This window comes from Myxocyprinus asiaticus, chromosome 13, assembly GCF_019703515.2.
Source record: "Myxocyprinus asiaticus isolate MX2 ecotype Aquarium Trade chromosome 13, UBuf_Myxa_2, whole genome shotgun sequence".
Lineage (NCBI taxonomy): Eukaryota > Metazoa > Chordata > Actinopteri > Cypriniformes > Catostomidae > Myxocyprinus > Myxocyprinus asiaticus.
The window spans coordinates 50,299,811-50,325,503 of record NC_059356.1 but is presented as its reverse complement, the minus strand read 5'-3'; the positions used below and the strand labels follow the sequence as shown (position 1 = coordinate 50,325,503).

General features: G+C 37.6%; 2 protein-coding genes across 2 annotated transcripts in view; one reads left to right on the top strand and one right to left on the bottom strand.

Moving 5' to 3' along the window:
- The window catches only part of zgc:172090 (uncharacterized protein LOC565611 homolog), a 227,866-nt gene that overhangs the window by 76,357 nt on the left and 125,816 nt on the right, over positions 1–25,693 (bottom strand). The window lies entirely within an intron of this gene.
- LOC127449820 (caspase recruitment domain-containing protein 11-like) lies at positions 339–20,841 on the top strand. Its single transcript, XM_051713396.1, has 24 exons — positions 339–511; positions 4,498–4,710; positions 5,793–5,930; positions 6,672–6,858; positions 7,360–7,498; positions 8,716–8,880; positions 8,955–9,074; positions 9,420–9,545; positions 11,459–11,626; positions 13,507–13,602; positions 13,691–13,727; positions 13,821–13,861; positions 13,948–14,036; positions 14,163–14,209; positions 14,743–14,863; positions 15,325–15,475; positions 15,599–15,722; positions 15,820–16,060; positions 17,400–17,466; positions 17,566–17,668; positions 17,768–17,926; positions 18,090–18,196; positions 18,512–18,627; positions 19,755–20,841. Exons 1-24 carry the CDS (start codon positions 505–507, stop codon positions 19,957–19,959), a joined length of 2,967 nt encoding a protein of 988 aa, XP_051569356.1. The 5' UTR covers positions 339–504; the 3' UTR covers positions 19,960–20,841.

Here is a 25,693-nt window from a genome sequence, read left to right as displayed (position 1 = left end):
CCAGCAGCAAACAAACATCCACATACACACAGATCCACAAAGAAATGGTGTCAAACTCTTGAACCTGTCTGGAATGTGACTAATGGCTTTAAACATGAGTGAAATATTAACATGAACATCTCTGATTACAGCTGCAGAGTTGCGACACAGACATCAGAGTGACGTTTTCCTTTTATTGTGTCACTTTGGAAAGATTTGTAAAGTTATTAGTTTATTAGGCTGCTCTCTGGATTTAGAGGAAGTGATATTGCTACTTAAAGAATCAGTGCTGTTAAATGTATTTGCACATTACTACAGTGTCTGTTTGTGTGTGTGTGTGTGTGCGTGTGTGTGTGTGTGTGTGTGTGTGTGAGAGAGAGAGAGAGAGAGAGAGGTGTGCACTGAACAGGAGATGTAGGTGTGATAGACACTTTACAGTTCAAACTGAAATTCACTCCTTCATCTTGTGGTGGAAGTGTAGCTGCTGTGGTTTTTCTTTGGATTGGTGGTCAGTTCATTTAGATCATGAGTGGTAAGACATGAAACTGCTGATTCATATTTCACCTGATAAACTATTGCGTTTATACACTTAGATCAGTTTGATTTAACCCATGAATACAACCTTTAATACAAGTTTTTGTTGAATCATCAGTAAACCGGCAAGATGTGATTCTACAACTTTATTAGTTGTATAAATGTTGATGTAGTGTTATGTTGGTATGACTGAGTTGTGTTATTGTTACTGCTGTGTTTGTGTTACTGTGATGTGTTTGTGTAGTGTAGCTTGTCATATGTGTTTGTGTGGTGTTGTTGTGTTTCTATTATTGTAGTTTTGTGTTTGTGTGTTGTTGTGTTTAAGTTATTGTTGTGTAGCCTATCATTTGCTTTTGTGTGACTGTGTGTGTTAGTGTTGTGTAGTGTAATTTGTGTTAGTGCAGTGTTGTTGTGTAAATGTAGTGTAGTGTAGCTTATCATTTTTGTGTGTTACTATAATGTGTGTTTGTTAGTGTAGAGTTGTGTGATTGTGACAGTGTAATGTTTGTGTTTGTGTAATGTTCATGTTAGAGTTCATGTTTATGTAGAATTGTGTGTTAATTGTGTTAGTGTGATGTTCATGTTAGATGTTAGTTGTGTTAGTTGTGTTGTGTTACTGTGATGTTTGTGTTATTGTAGTGTAGTGTGTTATTTGTGTTAGTGTAGCTGATTCCTTCAGCATGAGAGTCATTCACAGATTCCTGCATGTGTTCAAACCTGCCCATTCACCTCAATACAACACACATACACAACACACACACACACACTGACAGCAATCACAGATGTGTGTAGTTGTTATTGACTGTGATCTCTCTAAAGAAAGTGCAGAGTTAATGTGACAGAATGGACAGAATAATTACCAGAGGAACTTTTGATTGCTCAGACGAGACTCAGTAGAGGTTCATGCATCAAGTTTTTTTTCAAATCTATTTCATAAAGTTCCTTAAAGGGACAGTTCACCCAAAAATGAAAATTCTTTCATTATTTACTCACCCTCATGATATCCCAGCGGTGTATGACTTTCTTTCTTCACCAGAACACATTTGAAGAAAAATAGAAAAATATCTCAGCTCATTAGGTCCTTAAAATTTAAGTGGATGGTGATCCGACTCTTGAAGCTCCAAAAATCACACACAGTCAGCATAAACATCATCCATACGACTCCAGCCGGTGAATTCATGTCTTCTAAAGCGATACACAATCACTTTTGGTGTGAAAAAGGATACGATCAATATTTAAGTACTTTTTAACTCTTAATCATTGCTTCCGTTCAGCAGCGGTATGCATATTCACAAGAATGCTGAGTTTACGCGGTCTCTTGTGTGACGTATTTCTGTTGCCATGTTACGGACATAATCTCACATTCTCCACTCGGCTGAGACATCCAGGATAAGCACACAAATGCACCATTGTGATAAACATACAGATACAAATACAGATCTAAACCAAAACCAATGAAGCTTCTGTATAGGGTTCCTCCTTCTCACTTGTAAACAGCGCTGCTCTTCCGGCTGTGACTCATGTGCCTCAGTTCTCACGTGTTTCAAATGCCAACACGATTACATCAGATGTGCATACCGCTGCAGAACGGAAGCATGGATTATAGTTAAAAAGTACTTAAAGGGATAGTACACCCAAAAATTTTAATTCTCTCATCATTAACTCACCCCCATGCCATCCCAGATATGTTTGACTTTCTTTCTTCTGCTGAACTCAAATTAAGATTTTGAGAAGAATATCTCAGCTCTGTAGGTCCATACAATGCAAATAAACTTTGAATCTCAAAAGCACATACTGTGAAGGTAACATAAATGTAATCCATACGATTCCAGTGGTTTAATCCATGTCTTCAGAAGTGATATGATAGGTGTGGGGAAGAAACAGATCAATATTTATGTCCTTCACTTTCACATTCTCCTTCTTCTGTTTTTGGTAATTCACATTCTTCATGCATATTTCCCCCTTCTGGGTAGGGAGAAGAATTTATGACAAAAAAGTACTTAAATATTGAGCTTTTATCTCACCCAAACCTATCATATCCCTTCTGAAGATATGGATTAAACCACTGGAGTCGTATGGATTACTTTTATGTGGATTTTCAAAATGTTGGCACCCATTAGCTTGCATTGTATGGATCTACAGAGATAAAATATTCTTCTAAAAATCTTCATTTGTGTTCAGCTGAAGAAAGAAAGTCATACACACCTGGGATATCATGAGGGTGAGTAAATAATGAGTGACTTTTCATATTTTGGTGAACTATTCCTTTAAGAGCAATAAACGGACACAATTGCTGGCATCCAGTAAGAGTAAAGAGCTGTAAAATTTTATGTGGTGAGATCATTTGCTCTTGGGAGAATTTGAAGACTGTATATCTACAATTGACTCATTGTTGTCTATTTTTATTTCTCCAATGAGATTTTTGGAGTAACATCTCACGCACAAGGTTGATACTTGTATGAATCATAACTGAGAGCTCCATTAACTCTCCAGACTTTTCCTCTGGATGTTGCAGATATCAGCAAGCCCAGATACATGTTTTTTTATTTTTATTTATTTTCCAGAGAGTTGATAAGAGATTTTCAGCAGTCTGTATCGTAGTCTGGTGTTTATCAACTCTTGCGTCGAGAAGGGTTGTGGCGGTACCATCTGCATTCTTCAGCAGTGAGACAGTAGCGTCTGTCCTCCTCTGAGATTTAATGACTTCACTTTTGGACTCTCATAGAGTGACTTTACACATTCACATCTGTGATTGTATGATATTTATCTGGCCTTGTGCAGCGCTGCAAATGAAATCATTGTTTTATAATGTATTTTTTTAACTATGCTAATGGGGCAGGAAGAAAAATAAACTTGTTTTCCCTTTGAAACAAGTTTACGTTTCTCACCCCATTGGCAAAAAGTTTTGTTTTAACCTTAAACTTCACTATTTTTTTTTTTATTCTTAATCTTGTGTTTACTTTGCCTCTCAAGTAAATTTATGTTGATTTAAGAATATTTAGGCTAGATTTTTTTTACATGAAAACATGAATGAGTACAGAAACTCCTTTGTGAAGTGTTGAAAAATAAACAAAGTTGATACCTGTATGAATCAAAACGGATTAACTTTCCTGATTTTTCCTCTGGATGTTGCAGATACAAATGACAATTTTCATGTTTTTTTATTTTATTTATTTTTTATTTCCAGAGAGTTGATAAGAGATTTTCAGCAGTCTGTATCTTAGTCTGGTGGTTTTTTTGTTTTTTACCCTCAGATTCGTTCACTGATTCATTCTGTTGTAATCAGTGATTCTTGTAATGATTCATTACATCAGTTAGGGGGCGACTAGTGACCGATTTTCAGTTGTGTTAACGTTTGTTGAGTCTCGTGTCTCGTTCAACGCCATTTCGTCAGTAAGGCGGAAAAAGGACATCAGTAAACTAAATAAATGACTTCTGAGTCTCAATAGGATCCTTATGGACTGTTTTGTTACACTGTACACCAAAAGCATCGCATTTCTATAGACTGCTCACAATTAACATCATTTTAATAGTGTGACATTATTACGGGCCATTCGAGCCGAACATGTTTTTTCATCCGTCTGTGGTCTTTTTTAATATATTTTATTTCTACGTAGCGGTTACACGGATGTCCTTGACCGCTGCCCCGCATCTCACTGTTTGTTTTCGGCATCTCATATTTTTAAGATGCTGTCACGTTAAAAAGCACTTGAGTTTTTACTCTTTACAGTTTTGTTTTTTTTACTTTTTACACATCGAGACACATGCATTTTGTTTAATTCATTGCTGCCATGGCTAGCTTTTTAATGCAAGAATGCTTTCAGTTTGAACATTTTTTATTTATTTTTTAATTGGGTATTATTCAACTGATGGTTCTGACTTTAAACTGTGATTGGAGAAGCCATACTCTTAAGCAGTTGTTAAAAGAAAAATAAACACAGTTGCGAAGAGCATGTATATATGCAGTTTAATCTTTCTCGTCAGGTGAATGGCCGTTAGGTGGAGGGACTCCATCAGAAGAGGAGGAGAAATATGAGGAACTCTGGGAGCGCGTGGAAGGAGTCCGACACAAACTGACTCGCATTTTAAACCCGGCAAAACTCACGCCGTACCTGCGTCAGTGTAAGGTCATCGATGAGCAGGACGAAGACGAGGTGTTGAACTCCAGTCAGTATGCATTGAGAATCAGCAGAGCTGGTGAGAACAACATGACACTACACACGGGCTGTGTCATAATTCACATACTAGTATGTACTTCACTGGTGATGGGGAAAGTAGGGCTGGGCTTCGGTACTGATTTCCTGATTCGCTTTGATTCAATAAGCTTTGATATGAAAGAAATGTGATGATTCTCAATACAGTTTCAACTGTATCAAAATACCCACTCATTTTTGAGGTTCTTAAATAATTATTCAAGTAAACAGTCAGAAATAAAATTAAAATAAAGAAACAAATTACATGCAACAGAATAATAAAAGCAATAAAACAAAGATACAGATGAGGAAAACAGTGCTTGAATTTCCAACATTCATGCCACGCTTCAAATCACTGAGATCACATTTTTTCCCCATTCTCATTAACTGAAGCTCCTGACCCGTATCTGAATGATTTTATGCATTGCACTGCTGCTACACGATTGGCTGATTAGATAATCACATGGATGATTGTTGATGCCAGATGGGCGGGTTTGAGTATTTCTGGGATTTTCACACACAACATTCTCTAGAATTTACTCAGAATGGTGCCAAAAACAAAAAACATCCAGTGAGCGGCAGTTCTGTGGATGGAAACACCTTGTTGATGAGAGAGGTCAACAGAGAATAACCAGACTGGTTTGAACTGACAAAGTCTACGGTAACTCAGATAACCACTCTGTACAATTGTGGTGAGAAGAATATCATCTCTGAATGCTGTTCTGAGATGCGTTTTGGCGCTGTTTTGGTGGCACGAGGGGGACCCACACAATATTAGGCAGGTGCTTTTAATGTTGTGTCATGTAATAGTTAGCTAAATCCATTACCCTAGAATTCATTTATACTTATATTTAATATACTAATATTTAAAAACTGCTTTAGCCGCTTCAGTCTATCATTCCTCTATCATTCAGTCACATAACTCCTCTTCCGTAGTGCAACATGTTGTGAGCAATATTAGCCTAAAGTTCATAAACTGAATCCGTACTACACTGCAGAAATAGTGAGAATAGTGTGGTAGAATGCTAAGTTACAGTATGTGATTGGTCATCTGTATGAAGTGATTTGATTGGTTGTTGTGTGCAGGTCGTTTATTGGACATTCTGAGGGGGCGTGGTCAGCGTGGTCTTCAGGCCTTCATGGAGTCACTGGAGTTTTACCATCCTGAACAATACACACAACTCACCGGACAACAAGCTACACAACGCTGCTCTATCATGCTGGGTGTGTGTGTGCGTTTGTGCGCCTGTCAAAATATGAACTTTAGTGACGATTAAAAATGGCAGAAATTTCAAAGACTTCCACTGAAAATGTCTGACTGTAATTCCTAAAGCTTACAGTATATAAGCTACAAACACCAAACTTGGCACGGACCTTCAGACTGTTCTGATTTAGTATGTTTTATTTTTTCTAATTGATCAGACAGGCAGTTTTTCTGAAAAAATGTCTGTCTGTAAGGCCTGTGAAACCTTCAAACTAGAGGTCAACCGATAGTGAATTTTGCAGATACTGATACTGTAACTAAGGTGCTGGAAAAGGCTGATAACTGATTAATATTCAGCAGATGAGGTTTAATGAGATATAAGGTTTATTATTATTCATAAGATATGAAGTTCGAAACGATGCATGTACTTTCTTTTCAAGCCCTCACTTCAATTTATAACACTTAATTTAACAAAAAAAACTAAAACTTTATTTCACCTATAGAGGCCACTGTTATATTGTAGAATCAAGCCGTTCTAACAGTGAGCGCCGGCCATAAAGGAACAGAGGAATAAAAAAACAATCGGCATAGATTTATGCCGATAACGATAGTTCCAAAAAGCAACTATCGGCACCGATTAATCGATAAAACCGATATATCGGTCTACCTCTGCTTGAGCAGTAATTTTTATGTGTAGCAGAAATTTTGAGTGATGAAATGTTATTTTCATTGTTTTATTGCAATTATGTGTGTGTTTGTAGATGAGGAGGGTCCTGAGGGTTTGACGCAGTTTCTGCTCGTCGAGGTGCGTAAGTTGCGCGAGCAGTTGCGCTGCAGTCGTTTGTGTGAGCGCCGTTTCTCTCAGCGCTGCCGTGTGGCCGAGGAGGAGCGCAGTCGAGCTGAACGAAAAGCACAAGAGCTACTACAGGACAGGATACAACTGGAGAGGTGCTTATACTCACTGATGTACAGTGAGCCCAAAAAGTCATTTGAAATGATAAAACTAAAGTTGAACACAAAATGTATTGTGACAATTTTGTGTCCAGCCTGCACACATCTGACTCTGGATTACTGGTTGTTCCCGTTTCAAATCGATATGTTTGTGTTCTCTGTGAAATAAAATGTATCTCTTCACATTGTGCTACTCTGGTTTCTTAATCCATTCATTCCTGTTCTGTCCCAGGATGCTCTTGCTTTTCTGTTTGTTACTGTATGCTCATGTTTTGTTTGTTTGTGCTTTGCTCTCTTTATTTTTTGTGCTGTTGTTTGGCTTACTTTCATTTTCTGTATATTTGATGCTGATTTGTAGCAACCTTGACTTTTTAGTAAGGTGCTGTATGAATAAATTATTATTATAATTACTCAAAATTAAGCTTCTTTTTTTCTTTTTTTTTTTACCGTGATTGAAGTTTCTCCCTGAACACATCTGTTTTTCTGTGTTTGTGTCAGGTTGAGGCAGGATTGGGAGTCTGGTAGTCGTGAGTTGGGTTTATTAAAGGATCGGCATCTGGAACAGGCTGTGAAATACTCGCGAGCGTTAGAGGAACAACGCAAAGCTACAATGCACGAGAGAGAACTACTCGCTGAGGTAATACATTCACTTATACACAAACGTAAATATGCAAAACACTTCCACACATTCATTTTAATGATTATGTAAATGAGGCTAAATCTATCTTTTCACTGCCTCTGATGCTTGTGCGCGACTGTTGCATTTCGCCCCCTAGTGGCAGTCATGATGAACTGTCAGTTTGCTTGCAATCGATTGTATTTATTGCATTGGATAAGGCATTCGTGAGGGTACCCAGTGCCTGGAGAAATATAGAAAGATTAAAAAAAATTATTAAGCTTTAAAACAAAATGTGCCTGCGGCTGTTGGTTTTGCGAGTTTTTTTTTTGTTGTTGTTTTTTTTGTTTTTTGTGGTTTGCTACCAAATCTCAATGACATTTCTGTGTGTGATTGTGTACAGATGGATGAATTTAATTAAATTCATGATTAATGTTCACTTAGTATTTTTTTATTACTATTAATATTATTATTATATTTGTATTATTACTATTAAGTAATTATAGATATGGCAATAATAATAATAATAATTATTACTGTTATTAATGTTATGGTATTATTATTAATAGCAATAATATTATTAATAATAATAATATTTATTATTAGATTCACTATTAATAATTATTGATGATTAATAACATCAAGGTTGAAAATTAAGGTAGATATTTACTCATTCTGAATTTTTTGCATGTGCAGAAATAAATGACACATGTACACATTTAATTACAAAAGTTTTTTGTGATGTATTTGCAACATAAATTATCATTTCTGACTTAAACATTCATAGCCATCCAATCTGCTGAATTAGCAGGCATTTATAATTTTATATATATATATATATATATATATATATATATACACATTTTAAATTAACACTTGTTTATAAATTATATAAACAAAAGCATATAAACAAAACTATTGATATTTCTCACTTTGCGCTCATACATCACATCCGATTGAGCAGTCGCATACGATCGCACAAGTTGATATATCTGAACACATCTGAAGCTCAAATCAGATCAGTAAATTTCGCATCCGTAGATGGTCGGAACTCCATGTGGCCCCCGTGCGACTCTCCACTGGAAATGAATGACTTCCATTTTATCACCTGTCAGATGCAGTGAAAAGGCAGCTTAACAGCTTAATTTTTTTTATTTTTTTTTTTTTTTTTTAACAACAGCAAATCAGTAAGTGAGTTACCAGTCTCATGGTGGGCATTTGTGTGATGTGACTGTCAGGTGGAGCAGCTCAGGAAGAAACTGCATGAGGCAGAGAGAAGAGATGGCTCCACCCCCTCTCCAACCAATCAGATGAGCTCTGAAGTGTGTAACAGCGCCCCCGCAGCACAGGAGGACTCAACACCACTCAATTTGAGAACAAGAGAGCCCATGTGTGGAAATCAGGTGAGAAACACACAAGACATAATGTATAGCATACTACAGGAGTGTGTTTGCTCTGACTGAATGTGTGTGTGCAGGCTCTGTTAGATATTCTGCAGCAGGATCGTAGAGAGGCAACAGAAGAGCGGCAGGAGTTGTGCAGCACCATCGCCAGACTGCAGGTGGAGCTGGAGAGCTCAGAGGAACAGAGAGAGAAGGTATCACTGTATACTACACAGTGTATACTGCATACTACATATTACTTATTGAAAATGATGGATTATATTGATCTATTCAAAGGCAAAATTAAGAGTGAATATAAACAAAGAATGGATATTTAGGTGCAATGACCAACTCTACAAAATTGTACATCTGAATACCAAGGTTTAATGTAATATACACCTTCTTTATGAACTAAATTGATTGCCTTTTCAACATGTGATTTGGAGACATGTAATTATGTACAAAGAAAATAAGCACTGGTATTTTATATTGATGAAAATGTATTTAAAATATATATCACACAACATGAAATGTACCCACAATACCATATATGTGTGTAGCTGTCGTTTCAGTGTGAGCAGTTGAATCTGAAGGTCAGAACTCTACAGCTGGACTGGGAGACTGAAGAGAAGAGGAGTGCATCATACTTCAACCAGATCATGGAGCTCGAGAGAGAGAGAGACCAGGTAACACACGCACATGTAAACCTATTATAAATGACTAAAGACTAAACTAAACCAAACTTCTAACCACTAAAGGAAAACTTATCTATTTTATAATTCTTTATAAAGTAAGAATGGCAGTCAGTAACAATAGAATTCAGCATGATACACATCCACAGACTGGAGACTTACATGAATTATTAAAAAAGTACAGTTGAAGTCAGAAGTTTACATACACTTAGGTTGAAGTCATTAAAACAAATTTTTTAAGCACTCCACAGATTTAATATTAGCAAACTATCATTTTGGTAAGTCCTTTAGGACATCTCATTTGAGCATGACATGAGTAATTTTTCCAACAATTGTTTACAGACAGATTGTTTCACTTTTAATTGACTATATCACAATTCCAGTGGGTCAGAAGTTTACATACACTAAGTTAACTGTGCCTTTAAGCAGCTTGGAAAATTCCAGAAAATGATGTCAAGCCTTTAGACAATTAGCCAATTAGCTTCTGATAGGAGGTGTACCTGTGGATGTGTTTTAAGGCCTACCTTCAAACTCAGTGCCTCTTTGCTTGACACCATGGGAAAATCAAAAGAAATCAGCCAAGACCTCAGAAAAAAATTGTGGACCTCCACAAGTCTGGTTCATCCTTGGGAGCAATTTCCAAACACCTGAAGGTGCCATGTTTATCTGTACAAACAATAATGCGCAAGTACAAACACCAAGGGACCACACAGCCATCATACCGCTCAGGAAGGAGAAACATTCGGTCCCCTAGAGATGAATGTAGTTTGGAAAGAAAAGTGCAAATCAATCCCAGAACAACAGTAAAGGACCTTGTGAAGATGCTGGAGGAAACAGGTAGACAAGTATCTATATCCACAGTAAAAACGAGTCCTATATGGACATAACCTGAAAGGCTGCTCAGCAAGAAAGAAGCCACTGCTCCAAAACCACCATAAAAAAGCCAGAATACAGTTTGCAAGTGCACATGGGGACAAAGATCTTACTTTTTGGAGAAATGTCCTCTGATCTGATGAAACATAAATTGAACTGTTTGGCCATAATGACCATCATTATGTTTGGAGATAAAAGGATGAGGCTTGCAAGCCGAAGAACACCATCCCAACCGTGAAGCATGGGAGTGGCAGCATCATGTTGTGGGGGTGCTTTGCTGCAGGAGGGACTGGTGCACTTCACAAAATAGATGGCATCATGAGGAAGGAAAATGATGTGGATATATTGAAGCAACATCTCAAGACATCAGCCAGGAAGTTAAAGCTTGGTCACAAATTGTGTCTTCCAAATGGACAATGACCCCAAGCATGCCTCCAAAGTTGTGGCAAAACTTGGGACAACAAAGTCAATGTATTGGAGTGGCCATCACAAAGCCCTGACCTCAGTCCGATTTAAAATTTGTGGGCAGAACTGAAAAACTGTGTGTGAGCAAGGAGGCCTACAAACCTGACTCAGTTACACCAGTTCTGTCTGGAGGAATGGGACAAAATTCCAGCAACTTATTGTGAGAAGCTTGTGGAAGGACACCCAAAACGTTTGACCCAAGTTAAACAATTTAAAGGCAATGCTACCAAATACTAACAAAGTGTATGTCAACTTCTGACCCACTGGGAATGTGATGAAAGAAATAAAAGCTGAAATAAATCATTCTCTCTACTATTATTCTGACATTTCACATTCTTAAAATAAAGTAGTGATCCTAACTGACCTAAGACAGGGAATGTTTTCTACGATTAAATGTCAGGAATTGTGAAAAACTGAGTTTAATTGTATTTGGATAAGGTGTATGTAAACTTCTGACTTCAACTGTATACCCACCTCAGATTTGACACAATAAAAACACCTCTCAAAATACACACATGGACATATACTAACAGACACACTCAAATGTACACGCTGTTGATGTTTTTAAGGCTTTGCGCAGTCGTGACAGTCTGCAGTTGGAGTTTACTGACTGTCTCCTGGATAAAAACCAACTGCGCAAACGAATCGCAGAGCTGCAGTGCAGTCTGGAGCAACTGCAGAGAGAGGCTGAGCGAGACAGAGAGAAGAGAGTGCAGAATGCCCCCTGCCTGCACTGTGTAAGTTTGCAGCACTGTGTATTACACACTGCACACCTGAGCATGACTTCAACACTGTCTACACTGAGGGTGAAAGTTTCACACTTGCAGTATTAAAATCTAGTTTTGTTCCATTGCTCGACCATTGCACAACACTAAACTATTCTTATACTACGTTATACTGTAGTGTTCTCTACTACGCTAAGGTACAGTACAGTTTAGGGGCAGTGGTGGCTCAGCGGTTAAGGCTCTGGGTTACTGATCAGAAGGTCAGGGGTTCAAGCCCCAGTACTGCCAAGATGCCACTGTGGGGCCCTTGAGCAAGGCCCTTGACCCTATCTGCTCCAGGGGCACCATATCATGGCTGACCCTGCACTCTGACCCCAGCTTAGCTGGGATATGTGAAAAAAAGAATTTCACTGTATATGTGCAAATGTATAATGTGTGAGAAATAAATACAATTAATTAAATATCACAATTAACTATGCTATACTATGCTATTCTAATACTATAATGTACTATATTATACTATTCTATACTATACTGTTCTAAATGTACTGTAGTGTACTATACTATGTTGTACTATTCTAAACTTTACTAAACTATACTAATACAACACTGTTCTATACTATACTACACTGTACTACACTATGCTATACTGTACTGTTCTATTCTATACTACACTATACTAATTCTGTACTAAACAATGATAAACTGCATTCTAATACTAAAATTTACCATACTACATCATACTATTCTATACTATACTATACTACACTGTACTATACTAATACTATACGTTACTATACTGTACTGTTCTAAATTATACTGTACTGTAGTGTACTATACTATATTGTACCATTTTATACTATTCTATGGTATACTACACTATACTAAAATATACTATTCTATACTATTCTATACTATACTAAACTAATACAACACTATACTTTATTATACTCTACTATGCTATACTATACTACACTATACTAATAATGTACTAAATAATGCTAAACTGCAGTGTTCTATACTAATACTACACTGCTCTAATACTATAATGTACTATAATATACTATTCTATACTATAATACACTGTACTATACTAATACTATACAGTACTATACTCTACTGTTCTGTATTATACTCTACTGTTTTGTACTATACTATAATGTACTATTCTGTACTATACTACACTGTACTATACTAATACTATATGTTACTATACTGTACTGTTCTAAATTATACTGTACTGTAGTGTACTATACTATATTGTACTATTTTATACATACTATGGCATGCTACACTATACTAAAATATACTATTCTATACTATATTAAACTAATACAACACTATACTTTATTATACTGTACTGTAGTGTACTGTACTATATTGTACTATTTTGTACTATACTATGGTATACTACACTATACTAAAATATACTAGTCTATACTATTCTATACTATACTAAACTAATACAACACTATACTTTATTATACTCTACTATGCTATACTATACTACACTATACTAATAATGTACTAAATAATGCTAAACTGCAGTGTTCCATACTAATACTACACTGCTCTAATACTATAATGTACTATACTATAATATACTATTCTATACTATAATACACTGTACTATACTAATACTATACAGTACTATACCCTACTGTTCTGTATTATACTCTACTGTTTTGTACTGTACTATAATGTACTTTTCTATACTATACTATGGTATGCTACACTATACTACACTGTACTAATACTACAGTATATTTCACTATACTATACTATTGTACTATGGAATAATATTTTATTCTATACTGCACGATACTAATACTACACTGTACCATACTATACTGTGCTATACTGTACTACACATTGACTGTTTGTGTCTGTAGTCTCATTTGTCTCTGTTCAGTGAGGATCAGTGTTTCGGGCCGTGCTGTTCTGCTGATTTGAGCCCCAGTCCACATACACGCCGAACACAGTGGAAGGTTAGATTCGTGTAACACACACACACACACACACACACACACACACACACAGTTTTCTTGTTTTCTGAATGTATTATTGTTTCTACAGTCGCCCTCTAAAGTTCAAATCAGTGAGCAGTCTGAAGGTGAGTGTGTGTCTGTGTGTGTGTGTGTGATCTACAGAGTTTAGTGCTGTGATTGGTTGTGACAATATTAATCTTGTTTTGTTTTTATGACAGATTTATACTGCTTACATTCAGAGGAAAATCTGCTCACACCGGTGCGTCTCATCACATATAATCATTTACAAACTAATCACTGTCTTTCACACATCACTATAGACAGTATGTTTTGTTGTGTGTACAGGTGTGTAACACAGAGAAGGATATCAACAGACTGTCAACATTTCCATTTCCACCCTGTGTGAACTCCATCAACCGCAGAGTGAACGTAGAGTAAGACACACACACTACAGCGAGTAAAGACATGATCATGACTGGATCTTATTAAAGTGTTTATGAGTGACTGATTCACTGATCAGTGATTATTTGATGTGTTTCTGCTGGTGTGTGTGTTTGCAGGTTTGATTTGAACTCGTGGGGAAGTGATGAGAACGAGCCAAACACAGGTGTGTGATACAACTGTCTGTCTCACTGCCTGTCTGTCTGAATCTTTGTCTGTTTGTCTATCTGATTTTCTGATCTCCCTTTTTGTCCTTGTTTCTCAATGCTTAATGTCTCTCTACTTGTCTGTCTCAATTTTTGTCACTCTGTCAGTCTGTTTTGGATATTGTGTTAGTAAATGTCAGTATGTGTGTGTGTGTGTGTGTGTGTGTGTGTGTGTGTGTGTGTGTGTGTGTGTGTGTGCAGGTTTAACCTCCATTGTGGGGACCAAATATCCCCACAAGGATAGTAAAACCTGAGATCACCTACACTGTGGGGACCAGCCAGCGGTCCTCACAAGGAAAATAACACACTAAACGATGTTTTATTGAAAATGTAAAAATGCAGAAAGGTTTCTGTGAGGGTTAGGTTTAGGGGTAGGGTTAGGGTTAGGGGATAGAATCTATAGTTTGTACAGTATAAAAATCATTATGTCTATGGAAAGTCCTCATAATGATAGCTAAACCAGCGTGTGTGTGTGTGTGTGTGTGTGTTTTAGAGGATTCAGACTCGTGTCTATTGAGTTCATGGAGTTCTCTACCGTCTCAACTCTTTCTTCCTGACGTCAACGTGACCCCGACCCTTCCTGACCCTAAACCATCATCTTCATCATCACTGGTGTATGAACTCTTTATCTGTTCTGAATCTATTGGAAACACTTGAGCTGTGTTCACACTTGGTTCACTTTCTTGATCTGAATTTCAGATTTCAGTAATGAGAAATAAACAGCATTTTACTTCCACAAGTTAGTACTAAATATTGTGTACAGTCATCTAATAAACATCTTTAAAGAGCTGATTCACATGGAAATCATCTGTTGCATGTTGTTCTAACATCTGAAAGGGAACATTTGGCAGATGAGCAGACACTCTTCTAAATCGAAACACACACATCAACAATAAACTGTTCTCCAGACTCCCGAATTCCAGTAAACTCGGGTGCAGTTTTGTTGGTGTACACACATTCAACTGCTTTAAGACTAAACAAATTAATCAAATTGTGTCTAAACCAAAAGCCCTAGTGTGAAAACACTCGATTCACCATATCTGCAATCAATAAACACTTTCTCTCTGTTTCTCAGGTTATCTCCATTGCCCTCTTCCTCACCCAAAAGCCTCGCTGATGACATCACTATCGTCGGTGGCAACCGGACGGGTATATTTGTGCAGTCGGTGAGGGTGGGCTCGCGTGCGGAGCAGTGTGGTCTGAAAGAGGGGAGTGAATTACTGGAGGTCAGAAAGAGAGTTTTACACTGTTCACACTGCAGTTTAATCCGGTGTCACTCCTCTTTAATCTGGTTCTGTTCACACACAGTTCGGTGTGTTTATGTGTATGTGTGTGTGTGTGTGTGTCAGTTGAATCAGGTGTTGTTCGGGGATGGTCATGTTCTTCTCAGTCAGTGTACAGCAGAAGTGGCTCATTTCTCTCTGCAGTGGTGGACTGAACCAGACTCACTCAAACACACACACAACCAGGAGGGTAAACACACTATACTATCACAATGTTTATATTATATTATATTATATTATATTATATTATATTATATTATATTATTTTATATTATTGTCTCTATCAGGTTATTCTGGTTTACTGGATGAACTGTCGTCTTCATTCTTCACTGGTGCTGATTCGTTCTATGTGCGTGTGAACCTTGACCTCTGTCCCCTTGGTGACCCGCCGTGTCTCAGAGTTCTGTGTGATGATGTGCTTCATGTCACTGACACGAGATATAATGGCAAATATCAGTGGCGCTGTGTCCGCATGGACAAAGGTACAGCAACACCGCTGGAGACCGGAGCTGTGCCTAATTACAACAGGTACACACACACAACATTAACACACACTCCCACTATACACGCAAATTACATCAGGTACACACGACAGGTCCACAGATTTATGGTTTTGCCAATAAATCGGCACCGATAGTTGCTTTTGGATCAGTTTGGACTCTTGTAGTCTCTTTTTTTGTGCCACCCCGTCACAATTAGGACAGACTAAGAACATTTTTAACACATTTATTAAATTGATTTTTAAAAGCTATCTGCAGATTAATCGGTTATCAGCTTTCTTTTAACCTTTTAGTTATCGTATCGGCAAAATTCAATATCAGTCGACCTTTAGTAAATGCACAATGTAAACACACTAAAGTACGCACATACTCAAGGTACACAAAAATTACAACAGGTACAACTAGATGTTAACGATTTATTGTTTTTGCCGATAAATCGGCACCGATAGTTGCTTTTGCAAATAACAATTTGGACTCTTGTAGCTTCTTCGTCTTATTTGCTGCCCTGTAACAGTTAGGAAAGACTAAGAAAATATTTTACACATTTAATTAATACATTTTTAAAAGCTATCTGCCAGTTAATCGGTTATCAGACTTTTTCACCACCATAGATATCGGTATAGACAAAATCCAATATTGGTCAACCTTTAGTACACGCACAAGGTAAACACATACTCAAGAAACTGTACACACAAATGACAACAGGTACACATTAGAGGTTTCTGCAGATAAATCGGCACCGATAGTTTGGAACTATCAGTTTGGACTCTTGTAGCCTCTTTGTCTCTTTTGCCGCCCTGTTGCAGTTAGGAAAGAATAAGAACATGTTTAATAAATTCAATAAATAGTTTTCACCACCATAGTTATCAGTAGCGGCAAAATCCAGTATCGATCAACCTTTAGTACATGCACAAGGTAAACACTAAAGTACACACATACTCAAGAAACTGTAAACACACATTACAACAGGAACACATTAGAGGTCAGCCGATTTAATGTTTTTGCCGATAAATCGGTGCCTAAGTTGGACTCTTGTAGCCTCTTTGTCCGTGACACACCATCGCAATTAGAAAAGACTAAGAACATGTTTAATGCATTCAATAAATGGATTTTTAAAAGCTATCAGCTAATTAATTGGTTATCAGCCTTTTCCACCACCTTAGCTATCAGCAAAATCCAATATCGGTTGACCTTTAGTACACACACACACACACTTCTTTTTAATTGACACTGTCTAATGAAATAACATTCAGACATTTTGAAATGTGACTTATTAAGTATTCAAATACTTTTTGGTGCCTCTGTAAACATAGTAAGAGTGAATCTTGATTAAAGATAATTAAACAACGTCTCTCTGTGTCTCTCAGAGCTCAACAGCTGATGTTAGTGAGACTGCGTACAATGACACTAGAACAGAATCAATATAGGAAGAAGGTGACTTCTAAATTATTAATTATTTACAGTATATAGATATCTTTCTCTCTCTCTCATTTGGTCATAGTTATTGAGTTGTTTGTTGTGCTGTGTGTGTAGTTCTGTAAGAAATCTCCTGAGCGTGTCCGGCTGATTAAAGCTGTCGCTTCAAACTATCGTGGAATCAGCTCGTCCAGTCCAGTGCTCTTCACACTCAATAACCGTAAGCTCTGCCCTCTTGTACATTCAACCAATCAGAATAAATCTTATGAGCTCTAAAAGTGAGTTAACGCTAACTGTACATATGTGTGTGTGTTGTCAGGTCATGAGGAGCAGCTGATTCCCTTCAGTCTGGTTCAGTTGATCCGTGTGTCCAGTAAACGTCCGGTGATTTTCTCTCCGTCGCTGTTGTCTCGTGGGATCATCGAACGTCTGCTGCAGCCAGCCGAATCCGGTCTGGAGTTCAACACCTGCCAACCAGGTACAGCAGATCACCAACATTACAATTCAACTTGTTTTTACATCTTCGTGTGTTTATTGGCATATTGTAATTTATTTATTTTTATTCAGAGATTCTATTTTGGCACATTTCCTCTGCTTCTTACAATGATTTGTATGATTGTATGTGTATTTCTCACATGCAGAGCCATTGGAGGGTTGTGTCTATCAGGATAAAAGTGTTTTCCTCTTAGACTCATCAGATCAACCAATGGGAATCAAACTACACAGTATAAATGAGGTTATTAACCAGGTAAACACACACACAAACTTTGTCGTTATATATTGTGTTGTATATTCTGTGAACGTCTGGACTCATTCTTTCTTATCACTATTTTCCACATTTTAGGATAATAATAAAGTCATCGAAATGATAAAATTACACAAATGGAAGAATGAGAATTATATAGTGAAACAAACTCAAGCTCTGTTGTATTTTCCGTTGTTGTTTGTGTAGATTCTGATTATTCTGTCAAGTAACTTCATGAGTTCACATGTATGCTGGGCATTTAACCTCACTATCTGCTTTAACTTGTAAGTTAATTGAACTGTGTGTGTGTTTGTCCAGGATAAACACTGTCTGCTTCAGTTGGGTTTGAACAGTGTGGAGAATCTCCTGAAGCACAACATCTACCCCATCATCATCTACATCAAACCCAAAGACAAGAAGGGCAGGAAGTTCAGGTGGACATCTCTGTCTCTCTCCACCCGACTCCTCCAGCCCGAAATCACTCACTGTCTTTATAATTTATTCTCCATAAAAAGTACATTTGTTGCAACTTGTTGTATAGTATTTAAGTATCGTAGGCAACATTTGTAACAGTATAGTTACAGTAAACATTTTTAAAACAATTTTAAAAAGGCATGTTGGCCTCCATTTTTAACAAAGGGTTAGGAGTCTAACGAATGCATCAGTCCTTTGCAATGCGCTGAAAAAACTACAAAACACAGCACAATGGTCAAATACGTCTGTGTAGCAAATGTTTACTGGTGTGAACGGCCCCTAACCCATCTGTTCGTGTGTATCTGAGTGAGAGCATGTGCATGAAACAAGTTATGTTCAAATTTAAAAATAATATTGCATATTAAATAAAGGTGCCTATATATATATATATATATATATATATATATATATATATATATATATATATATGTATATAGATATATACATTATTAATATTATTATAAATATTTTTAAAAATAAAATATATATAAATATATATTTATATACAGTATATACAGTATATATATTTCATGTAATATGTTACATTTATTTTATATATATATATATATATATATATATATATATATATATATATATATATATATTATAATATTATAAATATAAATATATTCAATAATATATATATATATATATATATATATATATATATATATATATATATATATATATATACAGTATATATATTTCATGTAATATGTATATAGATATTATAATATTATATATATATAGATATTATAAATAAATATATTCAATAATATATATATATATATATATATATATATATATATATATATATATATATATAAATATATAAATAAATAATTATAAAATATAATAATTTATTTTTACATACAAACCTGAACTTGATCTGAACCCAAAGTTATACTTGAAAAACTGGCCCAAACCATCCGAACAGCTGACAATTTGTTGAGTCCCATCTGGCTCGCTTGTCAGTCCTGTCGGGTAGCAGCCCTTCACACTCTCTGTGTTTATACTACTATATCACTCCAACATTCAAAGCACAGTAAAAAACTCCTCTCCCATATCTCGTTTCGATGTCTCTCAGGAAGCTGTTATCGGGTCAGAAGGAGGATCAGGTGATGGAGGTGTGTCAGATGGAGGAGCTGCAGTTGGAGGCTCTTCCTCTGATGTTCAGTACGGTGGAGCCGAACACATGGAGCTGCACAGACGATCTGCTCACGGTGATCCGCAGCACCATCATCAGTCAGCAGAGAGCAGTAGTGTGGCTGGAGCAGGAGCGCGTACAGTAGAGTAAAACAAACACCTGTGTCAGGTTTGTGTCTCACCTGACCACATGTGATCGGATCACCCAAGAGGCATCTTAATATCAGGTGGAAACGGGGTCATAGAGTCACGTAAACAATGATAAATACAGATATTAAAATAAATCTAACCATATCATTGTGCATAGTTAGGATAGAAAATAAAGAGACCCATCAACTTTTAAAGGGAGATGAAAACACTTCCTCTATCTTTTATTGTTGATGTCAAAGGCTGTGCATCCAATCAAACTCAAATTCACATCACTTTGCATTATGGTTCATACGAATACAATATTAATCACAGTATTTGTTTAATGCGTTAACAGAATTTGCCTGTTCAGCTAATGTCATGTTAATAATTTATCATGTTTTTAGGCCTATGTTGTCCAACATTTCAACATGTTGATTTTCAAGGCCATATGTGTTTATTTTTGTATGTGTCCTGTAACAAAACCAGTTGAGAACCAAAGTGATTTTCAGGGATATATTGAATATTATTTTGTGTTTAGTTAGTGGGAGGGAAGTTTAAAGAACATATTTGTTATATACTGGTTAAATACTGGTTTGTGTTATAGCACAGCTCATAATGTCTGAGATATTTCATAATGTGAACTCTGTATGTGTGGTTTATATGAATGTTTATTATAACTGGTGCTAGAGACTAGGTTTTACAACAACTTTTGCACATTTATTTTCTGGTAATTGAGCCCTCATTTATGTGATCTTTTACGATTAACTTTATCTGAATATCTGCTATGACTTCACAGACTGAACAGTTCTGCTATTAACGATAACTGTGATGATGAAAAATAATGTGATTTATAGTGAAACTATTCTGTTTTTATTATTTTCTTATTAAAAAGTATTGTACCGCACACATGTTCAGAGAGTCTGAGTTTCTTTTACATCACTGTCATTTTGGTGGCTCATTTGAGTGTTTATGTACAGAATGGAAGTGAAGTTATGAGCTGTAATTGTGTGTCTGCAATGTTAATATAGTAGCAGTGCTTGATTACTATTATAAGTTAACATTACTATAAGCACATGTGTTGTGATTTTAGTGTATGGGTGGTTTCTGTGTTATAGGGGATTTTTTTAATCATTTATTCAAACTTCTTTTATTTTTTTTATCCCCTTATAAGGGGGTTCAGTGGAAAGGAGGAGGCGAGAACCGGTTTGACAACTTAAATAATAATTTAATGAACAACTTAACTAAGAACACACAAACATAATCACACACAGGGCAGCTGCCTGTAATTCTCTCTCTCTCTCGAACTGTCGTCCCCGGCCGCATTTATCCCTCGCGCGCCCCATCAGGCTTGTTGGGGACCGGGCGTCATTCCAGCCCAGCCCCGCCCTCCTCGGCTCTACACTCCTCCCGGCGTTGCCTCAGGCCGGGGAGCCCCCAGCATGATGTACATCCCCCCTTCCTCTCCGGGGGGGGGGGTGGGCGTGCCTTGCACCCCCGCCTTCCTCGACCTGGGAGGAGACAGGAGGGGAGAAAAAACAACATAAAACAAAATAGGTGAGGGAAAGGCCAACACGGAGCAACAGAGAGAGAGAGAGAGGAGAGAGAGAAAAAGAAACTCACGCACCGGTTCTCTGATGCGCCGTCGCATGGTCCTCGATTGCTTCTCCACCCTCTCAGGCGGAAGGCAGCCGCTCCTCCCCGGGCGGACCGGAGTCAGACCTCCGATCCCCAGCAGACAGAAGCCCCTCCGCCCCTGGCAGCAGCCCTACCGCTACAGGCGGTCGGGGAGTCGCTTCCCTCCTCCCCTCATGGATGGCAGTCTTCTCTCAACCCCTCTGCGTTTCTAGGGGACGGCAGGGCACTCCTCCACCCCTGGCAGCGGCTCCATCACTCCAGGCGGTCAGGGAGCCCAGTCCCCACTCGCCTCGCAGACGGCGGCTGTTCCGGGTGGTCGGGCTACTCTGTCCCCCGGTGGATGGCAGCGGCACTCCGCTGGGTGGACGGCAGTGTCGAGGACTCTGCAACGGGCATCCCTCCTCCCTCCCAGGTTTCGGCACCAGTGTAAGGGGGTTCAGTGGAAAGGAGGAGGTGAGAACTGGTGAGATGCTTGACCACGCCCCCGCTGCCACACCCCTTTTCTCCCAATTTGGAATGCCCAGTTCCCACTACTTAGTAGGTCCTCATGGTGGCAATGTTACTCACCTCAGTCTCAGTTGCCTCCTCTTCTGAGACCGTCAATCCGTGCATCTTATCACGTGACTCATTGTGCATGACTCCGTGGAGACTCACAGCATGTGGAGGCTCATGCTACTCTCCACGATCCACGCACAACTTACCACACGCCCCATTGAGAGCGAGAACCACTAATCGCGACCACGAGGAGGTTACCCCATATGACTCTACCCTTCCTAGCAACTGGGCCAATTTGGTTGCTTAGGAGACCTGACTGGAGTCACTCAGCACGCTCTGGATTCAAACTCGCGACTCCAGGTGTGATAGTCAGCGTGAATACTCGCTGAGATACCTTGACCCCCTCATTCAAACTTCTTAAACATGTCAGCCATCATTAATATCACTTAAAGGGATAGTTTACCCAAAATATAGCTTCATTTTTTCCACTAAATCATGTCACCAGTCTCCTTGGTGATCATGATTTCAAGATTGATTACACTTCCTAGCACTCTAGGCATGCGTCAAACACTAGGAAGTGTAATCGAGCTTGAAGTCATGATTGCGCCTAGAGACTTCAATGGCAAGATTGAAGAGTGAAAAGGGATTTATAGTTTGGTCTGTTCTCACCTAAAACCAATTGGATTACTTCAGAAGACATTGATTAAACCACTGGAGTCTTATGGATTATGTTTATGCTGACTTTATCTGCATTTTGGAGCTTCTAAGTTCTGGTCACCATTCACTTGCATTGTATGGACCTACAGAGCTGAAATATTTTTTGAAAACTTTTCATTTGTGTTCAGCAGAAGAAAGTCAAACACATCTGGGATGGCATGGGGGTGAGTAAATGATGAGAGAACTTTCATTTTTGGGTGAACTATCCCTTTATAAAATAATAGATACAGTTAAAGTAAAAGAACACTAAAGCTGATGTTACATTCATAACCCCTATATACAGTAACTAATTAAGTATGTGATAATTTTAATAGTAAATGAAATAGCTCTGTAATGTGAATCACACACACACACACACACACACACACACACACCCCCCGGCCCGAGTAGGAAAGCTCCGCAAAAACTGCTTTTTGCAGAGTGACATGTTGTTCTGGGTCTGGGTCTAAAGTCTCAGACCAGTTCATGAAGCTGCTGGGTTCGGGTCAGTTGGACTTTTGGTTTGGGTTTGTAATTTATGAAAAAATATACAGGCCATCCGAACTTGTTTTGCCCACGCGCGCTCACTCACACAGATACACGCGAACGGATGAGTTAGGGGCTGTTCATACCGAAGAGTTTTTGCGTGCGTCTGCTCTGTTTTCCCATTGCTTTTCTATTAAACATGTGCTGGACAAACGTCCTTGACTGCTACACACCGTCTCGCTGTTTCTTCAGTGTCTCACGGAGGACTGGCACATTTTTAGACACTGTGTCAAGTTAAAAAGAACTTCAGGTTTCAAAAACGCTTGTCGAGACACCTGCGTTCTGTATCAGTCGTTGCACTGTGTCTAGATTGTTTTTAGAGCTGGTGTCACAAAGATTTAATGTTCTGAACAAGTTCAGGCTGCAAAGAGGGGTCTGTTACAATGTCATAACATTACAGAATCAGCTGACTCTGATTCAGATTATTCCAGATTATTCTGCGCCAAGCAAAGTTTCAGCGCTTGATAAATGGCAAAAAAATATATATATATATATTTTTATTTATGCTCTGGTGTGCTGAGGAGCCGCCGTGGCTTGTGTTTACTGTTACTGTTATGAATGTTGCTTACAATGCTTACATAAAATACAGCTTTTGCAACATGATGAACAATACACTGCAGCATCAGAATATAAGCTCCAGGTGAAAGTAAATATGACAGAACTATATTACTATTGTATACAACAAATCCTCAAAGTAATAATAATAATAATAATACTGTAATATAATGATAAACTGGACAACAATAAATAATTGTTGGGTTATAATATGAATATATACTGAAACAATGGAATTCCAAAATGTTACTGGGTGAAGTAGTAGGTTTTGCACACCCTGTTCACACACACGCACACACACACACACACACACACACACACACACAGTGATTTGTAACATATGTAGTAAATATTGCTTTTTTTATCACTGTATTGTGGAAAAACATGCATAAATTATCTTTAAATAGATTTGTATTTCATGAAACATTTGAATGTACTTTGTAAATGTAAATTGTCATTTTTTTAGCAACATTTTTCAAAATGGGGCCCCGGGTTGGTTGGTTGCTTGGGGCCTCAGAAATCGTAAACCCGCCCCTGACGACAGCACTATGTCTTATCCAATTTTCGTGCCAGTGCAAAGTGCAAGTGGGTGTGGGAGGGATTGTTTGCGCTATCTGTGGGTGTATGTATGTTAATGAAGTGGCGCAAAGCGCAAATTACTATTTAACTGAGAAATGTGTCATAGCGCCTAAGATATTTGAAAACCACCTCTTAACTCAGTGCAAAGTTCAAACTCAGTTCCTGTATTTGCAGTTTGTAGTTTCCACCAGCAGGTGGTAATAAAGTTCAAACTCTGAAAATATAGTGGAACATGAAATTAATTCCCTGATCAGAGTTGTTGCCGTTTTATATGAAACAAACATTTATGAGATTTGTATTAAACTCTATAGTTCATGGTTTATTTTTCAATCATTTTTATTATTATTATGTTAAAATGTACAGCTGTATTTATAATCTAATTTGTATTGGTATTTTTCCACCTGTTGTCGTAGAGAAGTCACTTCTAAACCTGTCGAGGGAAGAAGTTGGAGAGGGTAATTGTGTTTGGTATGATTTTTTGACCACGTCGCTATTTTGATTATATTTTTGTTTTGTTTGAAGTATAATTTGAATTTAGAAATAATTTTTTCATGGTTCAATAAATGTGCGTGCTGATACAATCATTGTTAATACTAGTCATGATTTGTGTGTCAGTAGGTGAAAATTATTAATAATACTTACATTTTCTGTCATTTAATGTAAGCTACATCCAAATTCTTACTAGAATCGCATTTAATGTGCATATAAAAGGAGAGCGTCACTGTCAAAGAAATATGCCAGACAATCATCAAGGATGCAGTTAATGCACAAAAGAACGTCATTTTCAGTTCTTCTAATTCACTGCATACAAACTGAATTTACACTGCCAACTTCTTATAATTGTGCTGTCCTTCTTTATATTTCTGGTGATTGAGCGAATGGAGTATATAATAGGACGCAGATGGTGAAATAACTGGAGAAGAACCTCAGAATTAAATTGCACTTGACCCAGCCCATTTGCGCGATGCGCGGGTGATTTCGCCAAACCCACTTGCACCTAGACTTAGGGCATGCTTGCATGAAAATACCAAAACTTCATAACCATGCCCATTGATTTTGCGTGTATGACATATGGCTCTTAAAATAGGGCTCATTGTCTCAAATCATCTCTCAAGTTGCTTTGTGAAAATTCAAACTACACTTTTATTTTCTTCTTTTTTTTTTGTAAAAGATGCATTTGTTGAAATACTACAGAAACTGTTTTAACACAGTTATAGTTTTGTAAATGTGTGAGGGGACGTTCCA

Excerpts from the sequence above, each read along its gene's own strand:
- LOC127449820 (XM_051713396.1), top strand. Across the intron at positions 6,859-7,359 it reads GACAGGATACAACTGGAGAG|GTTGAGGCAGGATTGGGAGT; the intron begins GTGCTTATACTC and ends TGTTTGTGTCAG. Across the intron at positions 9,075-9,419 it reads CAGAGGAACAGAGAGAGAAG|CTGTCGTTTCAGTGTGAGCA; the intron begins GTATCACTGTAT and ends ATATGTGTGTAG.